This window comes from Ursus maritimus, unplaced genomic scaffold (assembly GCF_017311325.1).
Source record: "Ursus maritimus isolate PB19 unplaced genomic scaffold, ASM1731132v1 scaffold_4, whole genome shotgun sequence".
NCBI lineage: Eukaryota > Metazoa > Chordata > Mammalia > Carnivora > Ursidae > Ursus > Ursus maritimus.
In genome coordinates, this window is record NW_024426552.1 from 56,982,184 (window position 1) to 57,007,168 (window position 24,985).

The 24,985-nt window shown below is 39.8% G+C and overlaps 1 protein-coding gene across 1 annotated transcript in view; it reads right to left on the bottom strand.

Moving 5' to 3' along the window:
* Window positions 1-24,985, bottom strand: part of CFAP44 (cilia and flagella associated protein 44) — a 142,974-nt gene that overhangs the window by 71,502 nt on the left and 46,487 nt on the right. Inside the window, exons 13-18 of the mRNA XM_008706583.2 lie at window positions 23,239-23,448; window positions 22,528-22,638; window positions 13,735-13,896; window positions 8,365-8,598; window positions 955-1,100; window positions 96-366 (exon numbers count right to left, since the gene is read on the bottom strand). Coding sequence (XP_008704805.2) covers window positions 96-366; window positions 955-1,100; window positions 8,365-8,598; window positions 13,735-13,896; window positions 22,528-22,638; window positions 23,239-23,448 — 1,134 coding nt within the window. The remainder of the gene's footprint in view (window positions 1-95; window positions 367-954; window positions 1,101-8,364; window positions 8,599-13,734; window positions 13,897-22,527; window positions 22,639-23,238; window positions 23,449-24,985) is intronic.

Consider the following 24,985-nt stretch of genomic DNA (forward strand, 5'->3'; position numbering starts at 1 on the left):
TAAATGTGTCTAAAGAGTTTTCAGTTTTTAAAGAATGAGTAATTTTGACATCACTATTTCAAAATATTTGTTTATCATTGTTATTAGTTACATACCCTGGGAGATGGCACTTTGGCTCTGATGTCTTTCTTTAGCTCAAATTCAGAAAAAATGGTAAAAACAAAGATATTACTATCTGCTCCAGTAGTCACCAAGAAACGGTCATCAAAACTGGTAGAGATGCCTTTAATACATCCATAATTATTGTCATGGATATTGAAGTGCCAGTAGTCCTCTATATTCATCAGTGAAGGATTATCCTGATTTAGGATATAGACTCGGATTGCTCCATTTTGCATTCCACAAAACATCATATCTTGGTGAATACTATGAAACATAAATTGTTCTTCATGTTAATCTGAAAATGTTTAATTTTAAATTAATTGACAAACAGCTAAACTTGAATAACAAAGATGTTATGGGCTACATTGTATCCCCCCATTCATATTTTGAAGCCCTAACGAACTATGGCAGCTCTAGCAAACTCATACAAAAGGGTAGAAGGGGAAGAAAAGCCAATTTGAAATTTGGAGCTATTATATTTGATCTTCAAAAGAATGACTGGCATATATGCTTCTCAATTATTAAAGGACTATTGATTCAATTTGTGATTTCTCCAGAATCATTGCAACACTGAACCTTCATTATTTGACCATGCAGTAACATCCTCCTGAGTAAATCCCTACAAACCAATTGTGTGAAAAACAAATTCTGACAGAATATTTCATAAAGGGACTTGAACTATAGTTTTAGAATTAGCTTTGATTCTATTTATTCATTCAATGTATTTAACTAGAAAACATTTGAGTACCCCTCCATTTGGACAGATTTTGAAATGAACAATATTCATGATGGACAACAACATGGACATAAATGGGATATGGTTTTTTTAGGGCTTTCTGAAATTCAGTTCACCTGAAAGTGATAGTTTGGATGGGATTATCCTCTGTATCTTCAAGAAGACGAAAATCAAAAGGTTCATCTTTCTTTTTTGTGATAGCACTACTTTTGTCAGACAGGGGGAATTCACAGTGATATAGAAAACCAGCATCATAACCACCCTGGAAAAGAGATAAATAACATAGAAGGTAGTATTTGAATATAAGATACCTATGACCACATGAGGATTTTTATATTATTTCATATTTTAAAACCTAAAATAGATGTCATAAAACATCTATTTTGATATGATTTCTATGATTATAGATAAGGTTTTATAAAGTATCTCCATTGTCTATATGCAACTATACGATTATATAGTAATAAGACACTTCTTTACAATAATTTGCTTTCCACTTAAAAGTCAGTACAAGAGTGATACCACTTCTGACTACCTACTGAATTCCATTTTATTTCAGGTATTATTCTGCATTTAGTATTCAGTAATAGAGTTTTGTAGGTCATGGTGTTCGAACTGGTTTTGAGTCTAGGGCATTGCTCTTCTCTCTCCAGCAACTGGCAGTTCTGGAAGTGGCAGCTGAGAGGCTTAGAAGCTCAGCAGAGCAATCTGTTGTCTCATGGGCTTAGAAAGAGGGAGAGAAATTTCAGGGTCCTCCAAGGAGAAGGAGCCACAGTAAACACACCTTCCAGTGGGCTTTCCATCGCAACCCTGGAACACTATACATTACATGTGTGAGTCTCAATCACTGACGAGATGAAAGTGATCTAGGATTTCTAGCTGCGTTCCAGAACCAAAAATAAATTTCCAGGAGACAACGGCAACATACAGATTCCCAAGCTAATGATACAGTTTTTCACATACAAGGTCAATTATTCAATTAAAAAAAAAAAACTAGGCATACTAGCTAAGACAAGGCTTGACTGAAAATCAAAAGACAAACAAGATTATAGTGGGAATGCAAACTGGTGCAGACACCCTGAAGACAGTATGGAGGCTCCACAAAAAGTTAAAAATAGAGCCAGCCTAAGATCCAGCAAGTGCACTACTAGGGATTTATCCAAAGGACACAAACATAATGATTCGAAGGGGCACATGCACCCCAATGTTTACAGCAGCAATGTTCACAATAGCCAAAATATGGAAAGAGCCCAGATGTCCATCGACAGATGAATGGATAAAGAAGATGTGGTGTATATATACAATGGAATAATACCCATTAAAAAAAAAAGAAATCTTTACATTTGCAATGTTGTGGATGGAAGTAGAGGGTACTATGCTAAGTGAAATGAGTCAGTCAGAGAAAGACAAATACCATATGATTTCACTCGTATGTGGAATTTAAGAAACAAAACAGATGAACATAGGGGAAGGGAAGGAAAAGTAAAATAAGATGAAAACAGAGAGGGAGGCAAACCATAAGAGACTCTTGACTATAGGAAACAAATTGAGGGTTGCTGGAGGGGAGGTGGGTGATGGACATTAAGGAGGGCAATTGATGTACGCTGGGTGTTATATGCAACTGATGAATCATTAAATTCTCCCCCTGAAACTAATAATACACTATATATTAACCAAATTGAATTTAATTTAAAAAAAGACAAGCAGATCAAAGTAATAAGACATTGATTGAGATATTTACAAAATGGACTTCGAATAACCAATATTGATATATTTAAGGAATTTGAAGCCAAATGGAAAATTTAAGAAGTCATCTGGAATCTATAAAAAGAAATACAATAATGGAAAAAATAAAATTCTAGAACTGACAAATAAAATGACAAATTACAAATTCAAGAGATGAGTTTGAAAGCAACTAGACACAGCTAGAGTTATGAAGCTGCAACAGAGAGCAGATAAGGTAGTCAGACCAAAGCAGGAGAAAGAAAAGAAGGATGGAAAATACCCCCCAAAAAGGCTGGTGTGTGTGTGTAAAGTACATATGGGACATAGTGATAAAGGTTAACGTACATAAAACTGAAATCCCAGAAGAAACAAAAAGAGAGGCCAGAGCAATATTGTGGTAGATAATGGCTGTGAATTTTCCAAAACCGAATAAAACTATGTTGGGATTCAAGAAATGCTATGAACACAAGCAAGATAAATATGAAGAAACTACACCCTTTAACACAAAATTTTAAAAGCAACCAGAGAAAAAGACAGACTAGTTTTCAAAGAAACAGTAAGAAGGTACAGCTGGTAGAGTGGAAGACAAAAGAGGATTAAAAGATATCAAAGTTTGAAAACAAAATATCCAGCAAAAATATAATTTTTTAAAAAGGAAAAATGAAGACATTTTAAGAACCCCCCAAAGCCCTCAAAACAGAGAATTTGTCACTAGCAGACCTACATTAAATATATAATATATATTATATATTTAAGGCAGAAGATGCAACTACAAAGATATAGAAGGAATTAACAGCAAGAAAAAGGATAAACCAAAATGATATCAATATAAAATACTGGTAAAATACCTTTTGGAGATACAAAAAAAAATTAATATATATATATAAAGAAAAGATAGGACAATGGAGAGGGAAAGGATACATGGCATTAACATTTAAGTGCTCTAAGATCTTTTTTTCTCTGAGATTAGGAGAATAAATTTGTATCAAATTACATGAAGTTAAAGGTGCATATTATGATCTCTAGGATCACCTCTAAAAGGAGTAGTGTAAGGGAAGGAAAGAGAGATTAAGGAAAAATTTTAAGTACTAGAACGTGTTTATGTGCTGATAAGAATTTAGTGAACAGAGGGAAGTGGGTGATACAGGAGACGAGGTGGTTTACTGCAGGAATAAAGTACTGGAGGAAGTGAGAGGGGTGGGATCGAGAGGCCTTTGGGAAAAGTGTCCTTGGACAGCTGCAGGAGACCACTCATCAACCGGAACAATAGGCAAAGCAGACAAAACTCGTATGGATCCTCATAGGGTGTTAGATCTATTTAAGACAAGACAAGGGAAATTTTACTTTCTCAGTGAAATGTGAGAGGAGGTTAGCGTTAGAGGTGAGGGAGGGTGCAGCATGTTTGAGGGGAGGAAGAATTACATCAGTAATTTAGCAAGTGGCAGAGTGAACGGGGCTGGGCGGTAGAACGGGCCTGCAGTGTGAGCATGGACTTGAGAACTGCGGTCAGGACTTCACAGGGAGATGGTGTTCCACATGGTCTGCTTGGTTGCAGGCACAGAGCTGGCAAATAGTCGCATCAAGCAGAGTCAGTGTCACTACCTCTGTAACTAGTGTGCTGGTGGAGCTTAATGGTAAAAAGCATGGATTCTAGGCCCAGACTGCCCAAGTCCAGATCCTGGTTCCACCTCCCGTTAGTTATATGACCCTGGATAAGTTACCTAACCTCCCCATGCCTCGGTTTCTTCTTATGTAACATGCAAATTATAAGAGGACTTATTTTAGACAGTGGTTAGTAAATCACTTAGAAGGGTGCCTGGTATAGAATAAATAGATTCCCATATTTAGCAAATAAAAATACAAGATGCCCAGTTAAATATGAATTTCAGATAACAAATACACCTAGGATAAGTATGTCTCACATAACATTTATCAGGCAAGCCTAAGAATAAGCGCTACATGTGTTTTTATATAACAATTTTTGCCTGTGTTTCAAGGACACTAGAACTCTATCACATTGTATTACAGTTGCTTCCAGGCCTCCCTCCCTCCTGATATGAAGAAACTTCCTGAGGGCAGGAACCATATTTATCCACTTCACCCTTGAACCCCACGCAATAGTAGCCATCAACAATTGTTTCATAAAACAAAGACAAAGCATCTCTACTTTCTATCCTTCTTGCTGCTTGCCTCCTTAGAAGTTGCATGAGAGACTATGGACTATGAGAAACAAACTGAGGGCTACAGAGGGGAGGGGGTGGGGGAATGGGATAGACCGGTGATGGGTAGTAAGGAGGGCACATATTGCATGGTGCACTGGGTGTTATACACAACTAATGAATCATCGAGCCTTACATCGAAAACCGGGGATGTACTGTATGGTGACTAACATAATATAATAAAAAATCATTATTAAAAAAAAAAAAAAAGAAGTTGCTAACGAGGAGTTTCTAGGAAAAGTCGAACAGGGGAGAAGTTAACCCTCGTTACTCCTTGTAGTAACAATCCTCGTATAGTCAGTGTTCTGACCTGGCCAAAGATACCCAGATCTTTTGGTTGTGAATTAATGATAAGCTTTCATTTACAGGCGTACCTCAGAGATAATGTGGGTTCAATTCCAGACCAACTCAATAAAGCTACTATTGTAATAAAGGGCATCAATGAATTTTTTGGTTTCCCAGTGCATATAAAAGTTATGTTTACACTATACCACAGTCTATTAAGTATGTAATAGCATTATGTCTAAGAAAACAATGTACATACCTTAATTTAAAACTACTTTATTGCCCAAAATTTCTAACCATAATCTGAGTTTTTGGCAAGTCTTAATCTTTTTGCTGGTGGAGGGTCTCACCTCAACGTTGCTGGCTGCTGACTGATCAGGGTGCTGGTTGCTGAAGGTTGGGGCGGCCGCAGCAATTTCTTGAAATAAGACAATACTGAAGTTTGCTGCATCAATTAACTTTTCCTTTCATGAATTTCTCTGTTGCATGCAACGCTGTTAACATTTTATTCACAGAACTTCTTTCAAAATTAATCAATCCTCTCAAACCCTGCTTCTGCTTACCAACTAAGTTTATGTAATATTCTAAATCCTTTGTTGTCATTTCAACAATCTTCACAGCATCTTTGCTGGGAGTAGATGCCATCTCAAGAAACCACTTTTTTTTTTTTTAATTCATCCAGAAGAAGCAACTCCTCGTCTGTGAAAGTTCTATTATGGGATTGCAGCACTTCAGTCCCACCTTCAGGGTCCATTTGTAATTCTAGTTCTCTTGCTATTTCTACCACATCAGCAGTTTCTTCCCCCACTCAAGTCTTGAACCCTCAGAGTCATCCATAAGGGTTGGAATCAACTTCTTCCAAGAAATCCTGCTAATGCTGATATTTTGATCTCTTTCCATGAATCTAAAATGGTGAATCCTTTCCAGAAGTTTTTCCATTGACTTTGCCCAGATCCATTAGAGGAATCACCATCTATGGCAGCCATAGCCTTATGAATTGTATTTCTTAGATAATAGGACTTGAAAGTTTAAAAGGCTCCTTGATCCACAGGCTGCAAAATGGCTGTTGTGCTAGCAGGCAGGGAAACGACGTTAATCTCAGGGTATGTCTCCGTCAGAGCTCTCGGGTGACCAGAGGCATTGTCCATGAGCAGTAATATATTGAAAGAATCTTTTTTCTCAGGAGTAGGTCTCAACAGTGGCCTTGAACTCTTCAGTAAAGCATGTTGTAAACAGATGTGCTGTCATCCAGCTTTGTTGTTCTGTTTCTAGAGCGCTGGCAGTGCAGATTTAATGTAACTCCTGAGGGCCAGGATTTTCAGAATGGCAAATGAGCACTGGCTTCAACTTAAGTCACCAGCTGCTTTAGTCCCTAACAAGAGAGCCAACCCATTCTTTGAAGCCAGGCATTGACTTCTCCTCTCTGAAAGTCCTAGATGGCATTTTCATCCACAATAAGATGGTTCCATCTACACTGAAAATCTCTTGTTCAGAGGCACCTGGGTGGGTGAGTAAGTTAAGCATCTGCCTTCAGCTCAGGTCATGATCCCAGAGTCCTGGGATCAAGCCAAACATCCGGCTCCCTGCTCAGTGGGGAGTCTGCTTCTCCCTCTCCCTGCTCATTCTCTCCCTCACTCTATCTCTCAAATAAATAAAATCTTTCAAAAAAAAAAATCTCTTGTTCAGTGTAGCCTACTTCAGGAATTATTTGAGCCAGATCTTCTGGAGAACGTGCTGCAGCTTCTATCCCAGCACCTGCTGCTTCCCCTTATACTTCTGTGTTATGGAGACAGCTCCTTTCCTTCTTTTCTTAAACCTCACTGAACCAATCTCTGCTAACTTCCAACTTTTCTTCTGCAGCTTCCTCGCCTCTCTCAGCCTTCATAGAATTGAAGAGAATTCGGGGCTTGCTCTGGATTAAGCTTTGGCTTAAGGGAATGTTGTGGCTGGTTTGATCTTCTATCCAGACCACTGAGAATTTCTCCATATCAGCATTAAGCCTGTTTTTCTTTCTTAGTATTCACGTGTTCACCAGACTAGCTCTTTTAATTTCCTCTAAGAACTTTTTCTTTGCATTCACAAGTTGGTCAACTGTTTAACTGTTTGGCACAAGAGGCCTAGTTTTTGGCCTATCTTGGCTTTTGACATGTCTTCCTCACTGAGCTTAATCATTTCTAGCTTTTGATTTAAAGTGAGAAGCATGTGACTCTTGCTTTCACTTGAACAATTAAAAGCCATTGTAGGGTTATTAATTGGCCTAATTTCAATATTGTATCTCAGGGAATAGGAAGGCTCAAGGAGAGGGAGAGAGGCAAGGGAATGACTGGCTAGTGGAGCAGTCAAAACACACACCTTATTTATTATTAAGTTTGTGGTCTTTTATGGGTGTGGCTCATGGCTCCCCAAAACAACTACAGTAGTAACAAAGATCAATGATCACAGATCATAACAACAAATAATGAGAAAGTTTGAAATACTGCAAGAATTACAAAATGTGACGCAGAAACATGAAGTGATCCAATATTGTTGGAAAAATGATGCCAATAATCTTGCTCAATACAGGATTGCCACAAACCAATTTGTGACAATCACAGTATCTGTGAAGTGCAATAAAATAGTGTATGCCTGTATACTTTTATGTCAATTATTACTTTTTTGGTTAATGGAGCTGAAATTTGTAACAAATTTATAATGAAGGAAATCTTTCTGCAATTGATCAATGTCTTATGATAGGAGTAGAAAATATATAATTAGAGGATATAGTTGTCACAACATTGTGACAGTCCTTGATATCCATTTTTCTCTTCTTCCTTATTAGCCAAATCCCAATTTTATTCAGGGTGGCAATGTGACCATCTAAAAACAGCCATCTTCCCAGACCTCCATGTGGCCACACAGCATAGCTGCAAATAACAAAATGCAAGCAAAATTTTACAGGATAGTGTGACCATTATTTTCAAAATGCCAATTAGTTTCAAAATTTAAAAAACCGCAGAACCAACTGGAAGAACCTTTAGCCCTTTGCCCTTCTATCTTCAATTCTTCTCCCCTTTGACCTCCTGGAACATGTATGATTGTTATAGATGATAGCAGATATAATAAGGAGACATAAAAGAGATATTAAGATGATATAAAAACTATAACTCACATTCGTTCACCAAAATTCACACTTTCAATAGTAGTTAATAAATGGTCTTCCCATAAGAGTTAGAAAGTAAGAATGTGCTGGAAAATCATGATCATAAACTATATTTGATTAGGGCTGAGATAAAAATTATGTATTACATTATTACTCACCAAAGAAACCCAGAACTTCCCTGGCTCAGAGTAAAAGCCACAGAGGATGCGACAGGGAGTTGATGGAATAAAGATTTCAGGTAATGGCTCCTCTTGCTCTTCCTCCTCCTCCTCTGCCTGTAATTCCTTTTCTCCATCTTCTCCCTTCTCTGCTGCTAACTGCTTCCTCCTTTCTTCCTTCTCCTTTTCCTTCAACTTCTTTAGTGTCTTTCTCTTTTCTATTTCTATTAATCGCTTTTGCAAGAGACATTAAGATATAAAAACAACTGTAAATCATTCATTCATTTACAGTAAGGGGATGACAAAGAAGGTGAAAGGAAGATAGGGTCCTAGAAGAACTCACAGCTCTGATGTAAAATAATGTCATTTAAAGATAATTATCAATTTGGGGGATATATTTTATCATTATCATTTTTAAATCATTTCTGTATTACCCCCTTCAATCCTAGTTTTATAGAAATTATTTTCTCATTTTTTTCCTAATAGAGAAACTAAACATAATTTCTTCCAGTCTATCACCATCAAACCTGAATTAGGTAGATCAAAATAACCCAAGGAAAGTTGTTCCTATTTTTAGTAATACTGTCAGACCCTCTGTGTCTTTCAGATGGTGATTTCAAAAGCCACCTAATGCTGGCGTCCCTACCTCCCATCGTTTACCTCTTTATTTTTCATCCCTCAGAATTATCCTACTAATTTATATGCTCTCATCACATCAATCCCTTCCTCAAAATCTCACAGTGGGAGGGGTGATGAACAGCTTCTGCACAACGAAAGACAGATGGAGACACAGTAATGAAGGGAACCTCCATCCCCAAATGCTCTGCACTGCAGTGAGAATGGACAGTACCGAGAGAGTAGGAGCAGATTTGTCTGCCCTGGGACACAGGGGGGAAAAACAACAACAACAACAACAACAACAACAACAACAACAACAACTAAGGTTTAAAAGAGTAACTAGTAAAAGGTGAAAGATTTATATGATCTGAAGAGAAATCAGAATATATCCAAAATCTATAAAGAACTTATCAAGCTCAACACCCAAAGAACAAATCTAACCAAGAAATTGGCTGAAAACATTAACAGGCATTTCTCCAAAGAAGAGCTACAAATGGCCAACAGACACGTGAAAAAGTGCTCAACATCTCTGGCATCACGGAAATACAAATCTAAACCACAATGAGATCCCTCACACCAGTCAGAATGGCTACAATTAACAAGTCAGGAAATGACAGATGTTGGCAAGGATGCAGAGAAAGGGGAACACTCCTGCACTGTTGGTGGGAATGCAAGCTGGTGCAGCCACTCAGGAAAACAATATGGAGGTTCCTCAAAAAGTTGAAAATAGAGCTGTCCTACAACCCAGCAATTGCACCACTGGATATTTACCTCAGAGATACAAATGTAGTGATCTGAAGGGGCATGTGCACCCCAATGTTTATAGCAGCAATGTCCACAATAGCCAAACTATGGAAAGAGCCCAGATGTCCACTGACAGATGAATAAAGAAGATGTGGTATATATATACAGTGGAATATAACACAGCCATCAGAAAAATGAAATCTTGCCATTTGCAATGATGTGGATGGTATTATGCTAGGCAAAATAAGTGAATCAGAGAAAGACAATTATCATATGATCTCACTCATATGTGGAATTTAAGAAACAAAACAGAGGATCATAGGGGAAGAGAGGAAAAAAATGAAATAAGACAAAACCAGAGAGGGAGACAAACCATAAGAGACTCTTAGCCATAGGAAACAAGCTGAGGGTTGCTGGAGTGGAGGGGAAGGGAGGGGAGGGAGGGGAGTCGAGGGATAGGATAACTAGGTGATGGACACTGGGGAGGCTATGTGTTGTAATGAGCACTGGGTATTATATAAGACTGATGAATCACAGACCTGTACCCCTGAAACAAATAATACATTTTATGTTAATTGAATTTAAATAAAAAACAAATAAATAAAAGGGCAACTAGTATATAAAAGAATCAACCTTAGAACCCTGACAAACTGCAGGGAGCTGCTGGAAATCTCTGCGGGTCAGAAGGGCTGGCGAGCATGACAAGTTATGCTCCCCCTCCACCATGACAGTGTGAATGGGGGGAGCAAGATCTGGGCACCCTAATCAGCCTACCACATCAGTGAGCCCAAGGCCCCTAGCCCCTACTAGCCCCAGCAATCTCACCAAGGAGGATCCAGGGAGGTTTACACCAGCACACCCCCAGATAGCCCTCACCACAGCTCCAGCTGCTGTACCAAGGGGACACAGGTGCGAAGCATTCCCAAACACTCCAGGTCCACACCACTTTTGCTTCAGACAGCTTGCTAGGGCACCCCCAATTACAGAGTGCCCTGGGACCTCTCGGCTGATGCCTGCTCTGGCCCCAGCTGTCCCACCTGGATGCCCCCTGTACAGCACACAGGTGTCCCCCATTACCCTACAAGGGCAGCCCCTGTGCAGCATACCCAGGGGTCCCCAGCTGTACCCACTCCAGCTTCAGTTGTCCTACCAGGGCACCCTCAGTGTGGAATGCTCTTTAACACCCTGGCTTATCCCCATTTCCACTTCAGCTGTCCTGCTAGAGTGTCTTCTACATGGAAAGCCCAGGGACTCCCCAGCTTACACCAACTTCAGCTTCAGCTGGCCTGACAGGGCACTCATGCACAGTATGTGCTTGGACACCGTGACCTGTTCTGGCCTGGGCTTATCACCCCATCAGGCCCCCCTCTGCAATGAGCTTCCCAGGACACTTCAACTTGCACTGACTTCAGCTTCAGCTGTCCTGCCGGGGTACCCTCTGCACATAGAGCCTCAGCATCCTCCAAATCTGCACCCAATTCAGTTTTAGTTGTCCTGCCAGAATGTCCACTGCATGCAGAGCCCTGGTATCCCCCACTTGCACCCAATTCAGCTCCAGCCATCTCACCAGGTCAGCCACAGCACGGAATGCCCTGCAACCCCCAACCTTACACCAGCTGCAGCTCCAGCCAGCCAGATGAAGTCACCCAGTATACACAGGGGAGACTATACACAAGACCATTTCTTCAAATTTAGGAGAAGTAGCTGTTCCACCTAATTCATAGAAACAAACATGAAAGTCAAGAAAAATGGGGAGATAGAAGAATACATTCCAAAAGAAAGAACAAGACAAAACCTCCAAAAAAGAAATAAAAAGGAGATAAGCAATATGCTTAATAAAGAGTTTAAAGCAATGATCATAAAGATGCTCACCTTGATGGAGAAAAAAAGTAAAAGAACGCAGGAGGCCTTCAACAAAGAGATAGAAAATAGAAAAAAGAATCAGAGATGAAAAATACAGTAACTGAAGTGAGGGAGAAAAAAAACACTAAAGGAAATCAACAGATTACAGATGCAGAATGAATCAGTGATCTGGAACAGAGGGTAATGGAAAGCACCCAAAATGAACAGCAGGGGGGAAAAAATTCAGGATAAGTTAAGAGATCTCTTAGACAACATCAAGCAAACAAACATTCACATTGTAAAGGCTCCAGAAGGAGAAGAGAGAGAAAGGAGCAGAAAACTCATTTGGAGACATACTAGCTTAAAAACTTCACTAATCTGGAAAAGAAACAGACATCCATGTTTAGGAAGTGCAGAGAATTCAAAACAAGATGAACCCATGACACAATTACTAAAATGTCAAAGCTTAAAGATAAAAAGAATTGTAAAAGTAGCAAGAAAGAAGCAAGAAGTTACATACAAAGGAAACCCCATAAGGCTATTAGCCAATTTTTCAGCAGAAACTCTGCAGGCCAGAAGAGAATGGCATTATATATTCAAAGTGTTGAAAGGAAAAAGACCTACAACCAAGAATACTCTACCTGGCAAGGTTATCATTCAGAATAAAAGAAGGAGTTTCCCAGACAAAGAAAAATTAAAGGAGTTTATCATCCCTAAACTGGACTTAGAAAAATGTGAAGGGGATTTCTTTAAGTAGGAAAAAAAAAGGCCATAATTAGAAGAAAATTATGAATTAAAAGATGTAAAATATGAGGACATATACATAAAATATAGAAGGTACAGCATAGGAAATATAGTCAATAGTACTGTAATAGTATTGTATGGTGACAGGCGGTAGCTACAGTTGTGAACACAGCGTAACGAACAGACTTGCTGTAGCCCCATGTTGTGCACCTGAAACTGATGTAACACTCATGTCAGCTATACTGAAATAATAAAAATGTCTTCAAAGAACAGGTGGAAAAAAAAAACAGAACAGGGAAAAAGAACTCACAATGGAGCTCAATGGTCTAGAATTAAATAGAAACACCTTGATTGGTTATTTAAGAGCCCAAATGCTGCTCACAGATTTCTGCCTCATCCCTCCCACATACTGCATCCCTCTGTCTCAACATTCCATTCTTCATTTTCTGAAAACACCAGAAACTCTTACAACTCTGCCTTCCCTCAGGATGTTATTGCGCTCTTATTGCCCTCCTCTCCTTTTTCATCCTCTCAAAATCCTTCTCATTTTTTAAGTACTAAGTGTCCCCTCTATCTAGTCATCTTTGATCCCCTCTTACCCCTCCATCAAACTTAGATTCGTTTCACTCCACACCCCTAAAATTATTTTCTTTGCACTGTGATTTTAACATCTGTTCACTACTGCCTTCTAATGCATCAGCTGCTTCCTATGAGCTTATAAGCTCACTAAAGTCAGGGTAATTGTCTTCTTCTTCTTTGTATTTCATCAGCGCTTTTATATAACGTACTATTACTCAGCCATAAAAACGAATGAAATCTTGCCATTTGCAATGATGTGGATGGAGCTAGAGAATATTATACTAAGTGAAGTCAGTTAGAGAAAGACAAATACCATATGATTTCACTCATGTATAGGGTCTAAGAAACAAAACACATGATCATAGAGGGAAAGAAGAGAGAGGCAAGCCAAGAAAGAGACTCTTTTTTTGTTTTTCAGAGGGGGGTACAGGGCAGAAGGAGAGGGAGAGAATCTTCTGCAAGGTCCCCATCCAGCATGGAGGGCTGGTGCGGGGCTCCATCTCACAATCCTGAGATCATGAACTGAGCTGAAATCAAGAGTTGGATACTTATCTGAGTCACCTGGGTACCCCCAAGAAACAGACTTTTAACTATAGAAAACAAACTGATGGTTACCAGAGGGGAGGTCATGGGGGATGGGTTAGATAGGCGATGGGGACTAAGAAAGGCACTTGTGATGAGCACCAGGTGGTGTACGAAAGTGTTGAATCACTATATTGTACACTTGAAACTAATATTACACTGCATGTTAAGTGGAATTTAAATAAAAACTTGAAGAAAAAAGACATTTTATATTCTAAGAAAAAACATATTAGAAGATAATGCTTCAAGGATATCTCATACCAGAATCTTAGATTTGACACTTGAGAAATGAAAACATTTTATGTGCATGTCCTTGATTTCATAGGAAACTACATCACGATTTTCCTCCTCCTCCTTTATGGTTGGAAATGGAGTTTCAAGAACATAGCCATTCTCACAAATAATCAGTAAAGTACTGTCAGGCTGAAAAAGAAAGATTAATGTGTCATTCACATTTAGGCAAATTTTTAGAAGCATCGTTCAAGAAGTTCATAAATCAAGAAAAATATAATTGCTATGTATATTAACCATTTTTGAAATCCTTAATTCCTCACTGCAGTAATGAGTCATCTTATTAATCACTATACACAATTAATACCTATTATATCATTAATAAGCTAAGTGTTAAAATTAGATTTAGATTTGTTTCCCGTATAGATGCCGTAACACATTTTCTGAGCAAAAACTGCAGCTGTGAAATATATTAGCCCAAAGAGCAGAATATTTAAATTAGGACAGCCAAGGAAACCCTGCAGCATGTGGATGGCATAGTCCGTCTCAGCAGCCTTTAGTGGGTCATTCTCTACCTGCCCAAGTTCATTAAATGTGGATGTTCCCAAGGTTTTTGTCCTCTTCCCTCCTCTCTCACTTCATAAACATTCTCTGGGAAATTTTATAGCCAACCTAAGGCTTCATTACCACTCAGGCACAATTAGATTCCAAATTAATTCATCTCTCTAGGCCAGACCACTCTCTTGATCTCCAAAATCACATATTTAACCATGTCTGCGAAGTTCCCATCTTGATATTCCGTAGACACATTATTCAAAATGTTACTTCACTCAGTCATTTCGTTCTGTAATTATTTATTACGTATCTACTCTGTATTTGGCATTTGGCATTTTGTGGCATGTGTCTGGCACTATGGTGCTTACCTCCAAGAGAGCCTGTCCTTGAACAAATCCTATAAATAAATGTAAATTATAACTGCGACAAGTGTTGCAGAGGTGCCATAAGAGCAAAGAAGGCTGTGCAAGGCAGGGAGTGTGCAATACAAAGGAAATACCATGTGCAAAGATCCTGTGGCACATTAGGGCTTACAAGGAAGTTACGGGCTTGGATGGTAACACCTAGGTCAGGAGAACAGAGTGAGAAGAGAGATTGGGACAGAGGCTTAGGGAAACAATACTCAGTAATGGGGTGAGGGAGGCTGAAAAGGAATGGCAAGATGTGCAAGAGTGAACCAGGAGAGCATAATGTCACAAAAGTCAAAGGGAGATGGTATTTCAAAGAGAAAGTAGGGGTTAACAGGGTCAAATGAGGCTAAGAGGTCAAGAAAGATTAAGAACTGAAAATGTTAAAACAGACATCACTGGTTTCTTTACAGGAGCTGACTTCGTAGAATGATGAGACTAGAAACTAGTTAAGAGTCCATAGGAATAATCAATCCTCTCGGAAAAGTCAGGAGGTAAAAGATGGGGCAGTAGCTAGAGGAGAACAGAAGGTCAAGGAATTTGTTTTTTTTTGTTCATGGGAGATACTTGAACATATTTAAATACCAATAGAAATGATCCAGGAAACAGGGCAGGTTAAATTTACGACAGAAAAGAAAAAATTGGTAGTATGAAATCTTGAAAAAAGTGGAAGAGAATACAGTTCAAAGGACAGGAGGCAGAACTGGCCTCACGTGGGAAGGGAGAGGGTATCTATTACAAAAAAGGGAAGAGGGCAAGTAGATGCAGAGGTAACAGGATATTATGTTGGGTAGTGGGAAGGTGAGGGATTCCTCTGCAACTTTTCCTCCTAAGGACAAACTGCCAACAGTTCCCACGAGACCTAGAAGCCAAACAGAATGCTGTGTCCTGGAGCTTTAGGCATTCTTGCAGACAGGAGGAGACAAAAGTTGAAGTTCAAAGCTACAAAAACAATTAGGACTTGAGGGGATATGATCCCAGAGAGAGAGGAAATGCAGAAAAGCGCCTGACATTCTGTTGGGCCTTTGCCTTAAGGCATTTATATAACTCTAAACTGTGTGGGAACAGAGTTTGTTCAGTTCCTCCAAATGGTCCATTATTTTTCACTTCATTTTCATTTATTTGAATGCTACTTTTATGTATAGTACTATGTTTTCATCTAGGATATTAAAGATGTTTAGGGATGTTTAGAATGCATAATCAAAGAAGCTTGGAGTGTGGTTAGAGGCAGGAAAGAGACTGGAATAATTCTCAAGATTTTCTGGTTATAGCTACAGAGAGAACAGTGGTTGCAGAATAATGCAGGTGAAAGAACCTGTCTTAGAGAAACTCATGTGTTTCATTTAAACAGCTCAAAATCTCCAGATCACCAAATTCTGTGAATTCTACCTCCTACATAGCTCTTGTCGGCAATCTTTCACACCCTGGTCAAATATCTGGAACAGAGCTGCCCAATAGATCCCCCTGCCTCTCATCTGCCTCCCCCATAACTTCCCACTGCTGCCCAAAGTGGTCGTGGTAGTGACCATGGCAGGCAGAGTGATTCTGTGTGCACATGTGGAACATCCTTACTGGAAGCACAAGTTATAATCAGCAGACAGAAGTTTAATGCATTCAGGAAGGCAGGAGGTCTGACCATGAAGAACTGGTGGAAGCTAACAGCATATCAGTTACACCTGGTAATTTGCCCTTTTCCCCCATCTTCCCTGAAATATAACATTGTATAAGTTTAAAGAGTACTATGCGATGGTTTGATACACGTATACACTGTGAAATGAGGGTAATTTACTTTGACATTAATAATTCCCATATATAGGAAATACAAGCACTAATTGGCATCACTGCCTGAAATAACTTCTGAATTATGTTGGCAGTTTTGGTCTCGTATGCCTATTATTTTTCTTAAATTTTTACTTATTTTGAAAGAATTATTTTTTTAAAGAATTATTGATTCGCAGGAAGTTGCAAAAACAGTATATAGAGAGGAATCATGTACCCTTCACCTAGTTTCTCCTATGGGTTACCTCTTATGCAGCAACATCAAGACCAGGATTGACATTAACATAGAATGTGTGTATAGCTCTATGTCATTTTATCAAATGTGTAGATTCATGGAACAATTCACCGTAATCAAGATGCAAAACTATCTCATCACCATAAAGATCTTCCTCAAGATGCCCCTTTGTAGTCACACCCACCCCCTTCCCACCCACCATTCCTAACTTTTTTGATTTTTTGACTTTGAATCTAGAGAAATGATTAAAGGATGCACATAATATCACAGGTCGTGTTCATGCTTTAACACACAGGTCCCTTTGCAGCTTTCATTTCCATCACCTAAATCACCTGTACCCACCTTCTCTCCAACTACACATATCCTACCATTTCCTCAAGATTAGGTAAAATACTAATAACTTATGTTAACTTATCCCCTTCTTGATATTTCCCATCTATATATTCACAGCACATATTGTCTATACCACTGATATTTTAGTCATCAATTCCCTTGTGAAATCTTGTATTGTTTTGCGATAGCTATTGAACTTCTAAAGTAGGTACATTTTTTTCTCTTTCAGAAGAGATTGCTTTGTACTGCTTATGGAATCCATCATCAGTGCCTAGCAAAGATGAAAACAATGAGTATTTATTAATTAAAAAAATGTTTTTCTAGATACTATGTTGTTTTTTTTAAGGTTTTTTTTATTATGTTAGTCACCATACAGTACTTCCCTGGTTTTTGATGTAAAGTTCGATGATTCATTAGTTGTGTAAAACACCCAGTGCACCATGCAATACGTGCCCTCCTTACTACCCATCACCAGTCTATCCCATCCCCCACCCCCCTACCCTCTGAAGCTCTCAGTTTGTTTCTCAGAGTCCATAGTCTCTCATGCTTCATTCCCCCTTCTGATTACCCCCCTCTCTTTATCCCTTTCTTCCCCTACTGATCTTCCTCGTTCTTATGTTCCATAGATGAGAGAAACCATATAATTGTCTTTCTCTGCTTGACTTATTTCACTTAGTATTATGTCCTCCAGTGCTGTCCATGTTGCAGCAAATGTTGAGAACTCGTTCTTTCTGAGAGCTGAGTCAAATGCAACGGATTTCTGAGCATTGATTTTGTATCCTGCCACATTACTGAATTGCTCTATAACTTCTAATAGTTTGGGAGTGGATTCTTTTGGGTTTTCCATATAGAGTATCATGTCATCTGCGAAGAGAGACAGTTTGACTTCTTCTTTGCCGATTTGGATACATTTTATCCCTTTTTGTTGTCTGATTGCTGTTGCAAGGACTTCTACTACTATGTTGAATAATAGTGGTGAGAGTGGGCATCCTTGTCGTGTTCCTGATCTTAAGGGAAAGGCTTCCAGCTTTTCCCCATTGAGAATAATATTTGCTGAAGGCTTTTCATAGATGGCTTTTATGAGATTGAGGAATGTACCCTCTATCCCTACACTCTGAAGGGTTTTAATCAGGAAAGGATGCTGTATTTTGTCAAATGCTTTTTCTCCATCAATTGAGAGGATCATATGGTTCCTGAGTCTTTTCTTGTTGATATGATGTATCACGCTGATCGATTTGCGAATGTTGAACCACCCTTGCATCCCAGGGATGAATTCCACTTGGTTATGATAGATAATCCTTTTAATGTACTGTTGGATTCTATTAGCCAGGATCTTGTTGAGGATTTTGGCATCCATATTCATTAGGGAAATTGGTCTGTAATTCTCCTTTCTGATGGGGTCTTTGCCTGGTTTGGGGATCAAGGTAATATTGGCCTCATAGAATGAGTTTGGTAGCTTTCCTTCTGTTTCTATTTTTTGAAATAGCTTTAAGAGAATAGGTGTTATTTCTTCTTTGAATGTTTGGTAGAATTCCCCAGGAAAACTGTCCAGGCCTGAAGTTTTGTTTTTTGGAAGGTTGTTTATCACTGTTTCAATCTCTTCATAATTAATTGGCCTGTTTAAGGAATCAGTTTCTTCCTGTTTCAGTCTTGGTAGTTTATAGGTTTCCAGGAAGGCCTCCATCTCTTCCAGGTTGCTTAATTTATTGGCATAAAGCTGTTGATAAAAGTTTCTAATAATCCTTCCAATTTCATTGGTGTTGGTTGTGACCTCTTCTTTTACATTCATAATTTTGTTAATTTGGGTCCTTTCTCTATTCTTTTGGATAAGTCTTGCCAGCGGTTTGTCAATTTTATTTACTCTTTCCAAGAACCAGCTTCTAGTTCTGTTGCTCTGCTCTACTGAGCTCCTGGTTTCTAATTCATTGATTTCTGCTCTAATCTTGGTCAACTGCTTCCATGTGCATGGATTAGGCCTGTCCCTCTGTTGCTGTTCCAGCTTCTTGAGGTGAGAATATAAAAACTGCATTTTAGATTTTTCTACTCTTTTGAGTGAGGCTTGGATGGCTATGTATTTCCCCCTTAGGGCTGCCTTTGCCCATAGATTTTGGACTGCTGTGTTTTCATTCTCGTTGGTCTCCATAAATTGTTTAAATTGATTTTTGATTTCCTGGCTTATTGAATCATTCCTGAGCAGGATGGTTCTTAGTCTCCAAGTGTTTGAGTTTCTTCCAAATTTTTCCTTGTGGTTGAGTTCCAATTTCAAAGCGTTGCGGTCTGAGAACATGCAGGGGATAATTTCAGTCTTTTGGTATCGGTTGAGACCTGTTTTATGACCCAGAACATGGTCTATTCTTGAGAATGTTCCATGGGCATTAGAATAGAATGAGTATTCTTTGGTTCTGGGGTTTAGTGTTCTATATATATCTATGAGGTCCAACTCGTCGAGTATGGCATACAAAGCTCTTGTTTCTTTGCTGATTTCTTGCTTAGGTGATCTATTGCTGATAGTGGAGTGTTGAGGTCTCCTACTATTAGTGTATTTTTATCTATATGTCTCTTTATTGTGGTTAAGAGTTGGCTTGTGTATCTTGCTGCTCCCCTGTTGGGGGCATATATATTTATAATTGTCATATCCACTTGTTGGATACATCCTTTAAGAATAATATAGTGCCCTTCTGTGTCTCTAACTATAGTCTTTAGTTTAAAATCCAATCTGTCTGATATGAGAATTGCTACCCCAGCTCTCTCTTGAGGTCCACTGGCGTGAAAGATGGTATTCCATCCCTTTACTTTCAGTCTGAATGTATCTTTAGGTATAAAATGAGTCTCTTGTAGACAGCAAATGGATGGGTTATGTCTTTTTATCCAATCTGCAACCCTGTGACATCTTATGGGAGCATTTAGGCCATTTACATTGAGACTGATTATTGAGAGATATGATTTTAATGATGCCATGTTGACAGTAAAGTCTTTGTTTCTATAGATTGTGACTTTCTGTTCTGTATCACTCTTGGGGCCTTTTTACTTTTATAGAACCCCCCGTAATATCTCCTGTAGGGCTGGTTTCGTGGTTACGAAATTGGTTAGTGACTGGCGATTCTGAAATGTCTTTATTTCTCCATCAATTCTGAATGACAGCCTTGCTGGATAGAGGATCCTTGGCTGCATGTTTTTCTCTGAAAGAGCTTTAAAAATGCCCCCCCAACCCTTTCTCTCATTCCAGGTCTGTGTAGACAGGTCTGACGTAATTCTGATACCTTTGCCTTGGTACGTGAGAAATTTCTTTGCCCTGGCCGCTTTCAATACTGTATCCTTGGATCTAATATTTGCGAATTGCACTATGACGTGACGTGGCGTAGGTTTGTCGTGGTTGAGCTTGGGAGGGGTCCTCTCTGCCTCTTGGACACGAATGTTTCTTTCCCTTGCTAGATTAGGGAAGTTTTCAGCTACAATTTGTTCAAATATCTCTTCTAGACCTCTGTTTTTCTCCACCCCCTCGTGGATGCCAATGATTCTGGTATTGGAACGTTTCATCGAGTCAGTAATCTTCTGTAACCTACATTCCTGTGCATGGATTTTTTTGAGTCCAGATTCTATTTTAGTTTTTTCTTCTACTAACCCATCCTCTAATTCACCGATTCATTCTTCTGCCTCATTCACCCTGGCCGTCAGAGCCTCTAGTTTTGACTGCATTTGGCTCATAGAATTTTAAATTTCTGCCAAATTCGCTCTCATTTCTGTCCTTAGGGATTCTATATTCTCATTAACATTTTATACTATTTTTCAAGTCACACATCATCTTGACCATTGTTACTCTGAATTCCATTTCTGATAATTTGGTTATATCCATATCCATTAGTTCTGTGGCAGAGGCCACAGACTCATTGTCTTTTCTTTGCTGGGGGCGGGGGTCTCCTTCTCGTCATTCTGATGAGGAGAGGTTGCGGGGTTGTCTAGAGCCCAAATTATTGACCGGGACCCAGGCCGTGCACCCTTGTTTTATAGGGATCTTAGGGATGTGGGCTTCTTGATTTTTCAGCCTGCCTTCTGGCGGAGGGGCCTGCCGTGCCGATACTCAGGCAACCCTATTTGGGTAGAGTCTCCGTGTCCCCTGCCAGGGGGAATGGGGGTGGGCACACTGTGAGCTGGTCTTTCCAGGCTTTTGTTCTCTGGCGGTTTTCCCTGGCGGTTTGCTGTGCCTCTTCTGAGAGTCAGAGCAGCAGTGGCCGAATCTCAGCCTCTGTCTCAGAACAGAGGGATCGCGAACTGTTCTCCACTGATGTTCTGGCCACTTTAACTCTGTTTCTGTTGGTGCTGCTCAACCCTGCAGCATCCCAGGATGTGCGCCCCACACCCGGCGTCCCAGCCCTCACTTCCAGGGCCGGCACATCTCTGTCCTTTATGTTTCTAACACTGCCAGCCGCCAGCCGCCCCACGTGCTCCTGGAGCTCCCAGTCTCAGTCTGGTTCCAGTGAGCGCACCAGAGCTCCATTTCAGTCTGGAGGCATGTGTTCCCGGCTCACGGTCTCAGTCTGCTCTCTCACGGGTGCCGGTCCGCGAGTCCGCCCACTCCCCCGTGCAGGTGGCTACCGCTTCCCGGCGCCCAAACGCGGCGGCTCCCTTCCCCTTCGGTCTATCTTCCGTTATCTGTGCGCGGTTTCACGGCTCCCCGCTTCATACCTCAATACTCAGCGCTGGCGATGCTCATTTGTAGAGATCCAGATGTATCTTCCTGCATCTCAGGCTGATTCCATGGATGTTCAGGCTGGTCTGGTACCTATCCAACTCGACTCAGGGGACCAGCTGAAAAAGGGGTCCCCTCCTCCTCCGTCATCTTATCTCCCTATCTATATACTATATTGTTATAGCCCTTTTCTTTAGAAGAGTTCAAAGTAGATTATAGAGGTTACTTCAATAATTCTGACACTTTCATGCAGTTCAATCAGTATTATTATCCTAGAACCCAGGACAGCACCCAGTTTAGACATTAAATCAACATTCAGATGAGAGTTATCCTATGTTGAAACTTAGGGAAATTAGAGGCATTAAATAAGATCAGTAACCAATACTGAAGCACCAACTGTTGTTAGGAAACAGTCAGTGGAAAATTAGAAGAGAAAATAAAGGCAGAAAAGGGGTAGAAGCAAAGATATAAAGATGAGGACAAGGACATTCAGACCTTAAAACTGACCTTCTGAATGTCAAAAGGACTGAGAGACATTCTGATATGTGTATCTCAATAAAGTCACCATGGTTAAAGCAAAGCCTGATATAACCCACTGTTTTGGGAGGGGGATCATGACCACCTATTTAGAGAATGGAAGAGAGAGGTGACGAGTGGGATGTGGGGCTCCGCAGTGACGCTCCACTAGCCAAGCTAAGAGCATGCCTGGCCCCTCACTGCAGGACCCAGGAGTAGGGCTAATAATTCCACCTGCTATTCTCTATCTTCCAGATCTTCACTATGCTGTAATTGAGATTTAAACATGAAGACAAATAATAATTACTTACATGGGAGTTTGAAGACCATATTAACTGGCGAACAGGTCCAGGAGTAGTAATATACCCTATTGGCTTATAATCCTTTTCTACCTCAAAGAAGAAGACGGTTTGATCTTTACTCTAAGAAAAAAAGAAATACCCAACAAATATTTTTTTTAAATCTATTCCACAGAGTACAGAGTAGCACTTACTAGCTATAGTATACCCACTGTATATCTATACCCACGATAATCATATATCCCAGATTATTCTGGAAAAATTCTTATTTCAAATATTTGCTTCATTTACCCCATGAGAACATTTGACAAACCGAGTGTTCCAGGATGTGTTTCTGAAAGAATGATCACCATACCTGTACATCACCTGTACCTCACAAAAAAATTCCACAAAGCATATGCTCACTTATTAATACATTAACAATGTACAAGGTTATTCTCTTCACTTATGGCAATTCTATATAAGAACATACCAATGTGATAAAATACTGGTTATACATAAAACATAACTCCCAGTTGAAAATTTCTACTCATTTGAAATAAGCATTAGAACTCAATTCGTAAGAAAATTTTGAAATGTCACAGACTATACTGAAAGAATATGAACATAAAAAAACTGAGTTTTTCTCTAAAATGTACATCAGCAAATAAGTTATCACGTAGGAACACGAATAAGTTTAACCATGAAAGCTCAAGAGGAAACAAAAGGAAATCTACCACTTACCCCTGTAGCTAGAATTTCTCCATCACGTTCATAAGCTAAAGCAGTGACACGAGCAGTATGGGGTTTGAAAACCTGTCTCAAATTAATATCTGCATCAGAAATTTTCTTCCGTCCTGCAAAAACTGTGAGCCCTTTTGGATCGTAAAGTTCAAGTATTCGAACCACCCCATCTTCGAATCCTACAATAATCTGTGCTCCAGTGTAGCTTACCTTGAATAAAAATTAAATGTAACAAATCTGAAATTAGTTGATTAAGAAAGTTGGACAACATAACCAATAACTCTGTATTTTATTTAGCCACATAATTTAACATGGACTGCTCGTTGGTAATTCCTTATACCACTTTCTGGTAACCTCCATCTATTCTAGGACAGTTCCTTATCACTGCTGATGATGGATGGGTAAACAATGGCAATTCAAACACCTGAGGCACAAACACTGGTGGAGTGTGTCTACCATGTGCCAGGCACCTATCACCAGCAACTCAAGGGTGAGGATAAACAGTTTGTCCCTGGTTTCACAGAATTTATGGTCCAGGGGGAGGACAGACATTAATCACACAGATGAATGTAAAATTATGAAGAGAAATAAATGCTAAAGGAAAGAAACACTCTCTGAGGGCATATAATGAAGAAAGCTGACCTAGACTGAGGGCTTCCTTCAGGAAGAGATGGTGGAACAGAGACCAGAAAGATGCCCAGAAATTAAGGTCTGGGAGATGGGAGAAGCACTCCTGGGGGAGGATAGAGCTTGTGCAAAGGTTATGTGGCAGAAAAGAAGCTAAAGAGGGAGATAAGCAAGGCCCAGGTTGCAAAGCGGCTTACATGTCACATTAAGGATAGTATTCATCCCAAGAGCTGTGGAAAGCCATTGAAAGGTTTTTAGTTGGGGGTTTGGGTACGTTTGTGTGTGCATGCATGTGGAAAGGGTGACATGATCAGATTTACTGTTTTAAAAACATCATCTTAGCTGCATTGTGCAAACTAGAACTGAGATGGCTGAGGTAGGATGCAGGGAGACCTTTGGGGAGACCTTTAAAGAGATGGCTGCCTTACTCCAGGAGAGTAATCGTGGTCACTTGGTCTGAGGTGGCATCATGGAGAGGAGGGATACGGGCATAGTTTAGAGAGAGCTATAATGGCCCTATTTGATGACGACTGAAGACAGGGGAGAAGGGCAGAGGGAGGTTTCAAGGATGACTGAGACAATTACTGAGATAGAAAACAGTGGAAGGGAGCCAAGCATCTGTGTGGTTGTTGTTGCTATTATCGTTTTGGAGGGGGGCTGGTTGGAGGCCAGCAGAGCATCATGAATCTAGTCCTGGACATGTTGGGTTTGAGGTTCCCTTGGAGATCTCAAAATGAGGGTGACACATCATCTACAGCTCAGAGGAGAAGTCTGGGCTGGAGAAAGAAACCTAGCAGTGTCTGAGTACACTAAATCTGCTTTCTTGGGACAAAGGCGAGAGCCCTGATATTCTTTACAGCAGAGTGATCATCACTAAGGCCAGGCAGTTATGAGTCTTGGTAATAAAAAACCGTACTCCATCCAACTTCAGTTGAATATTGTTAATTTGCTATGTGTCTAAATATACTGGAGAGGCACTAGAGGTTCAAAGAAGAATAAAGTGTACTTGTCACCCATGAAGAACAGTCTGGTGGGAAAGAGACAATAAAGCAATTCATCTTAGTACATTGTGATAAGGTTCATAAAATTGGTATATATCACAGAGGAAGGGGTGCCTAGG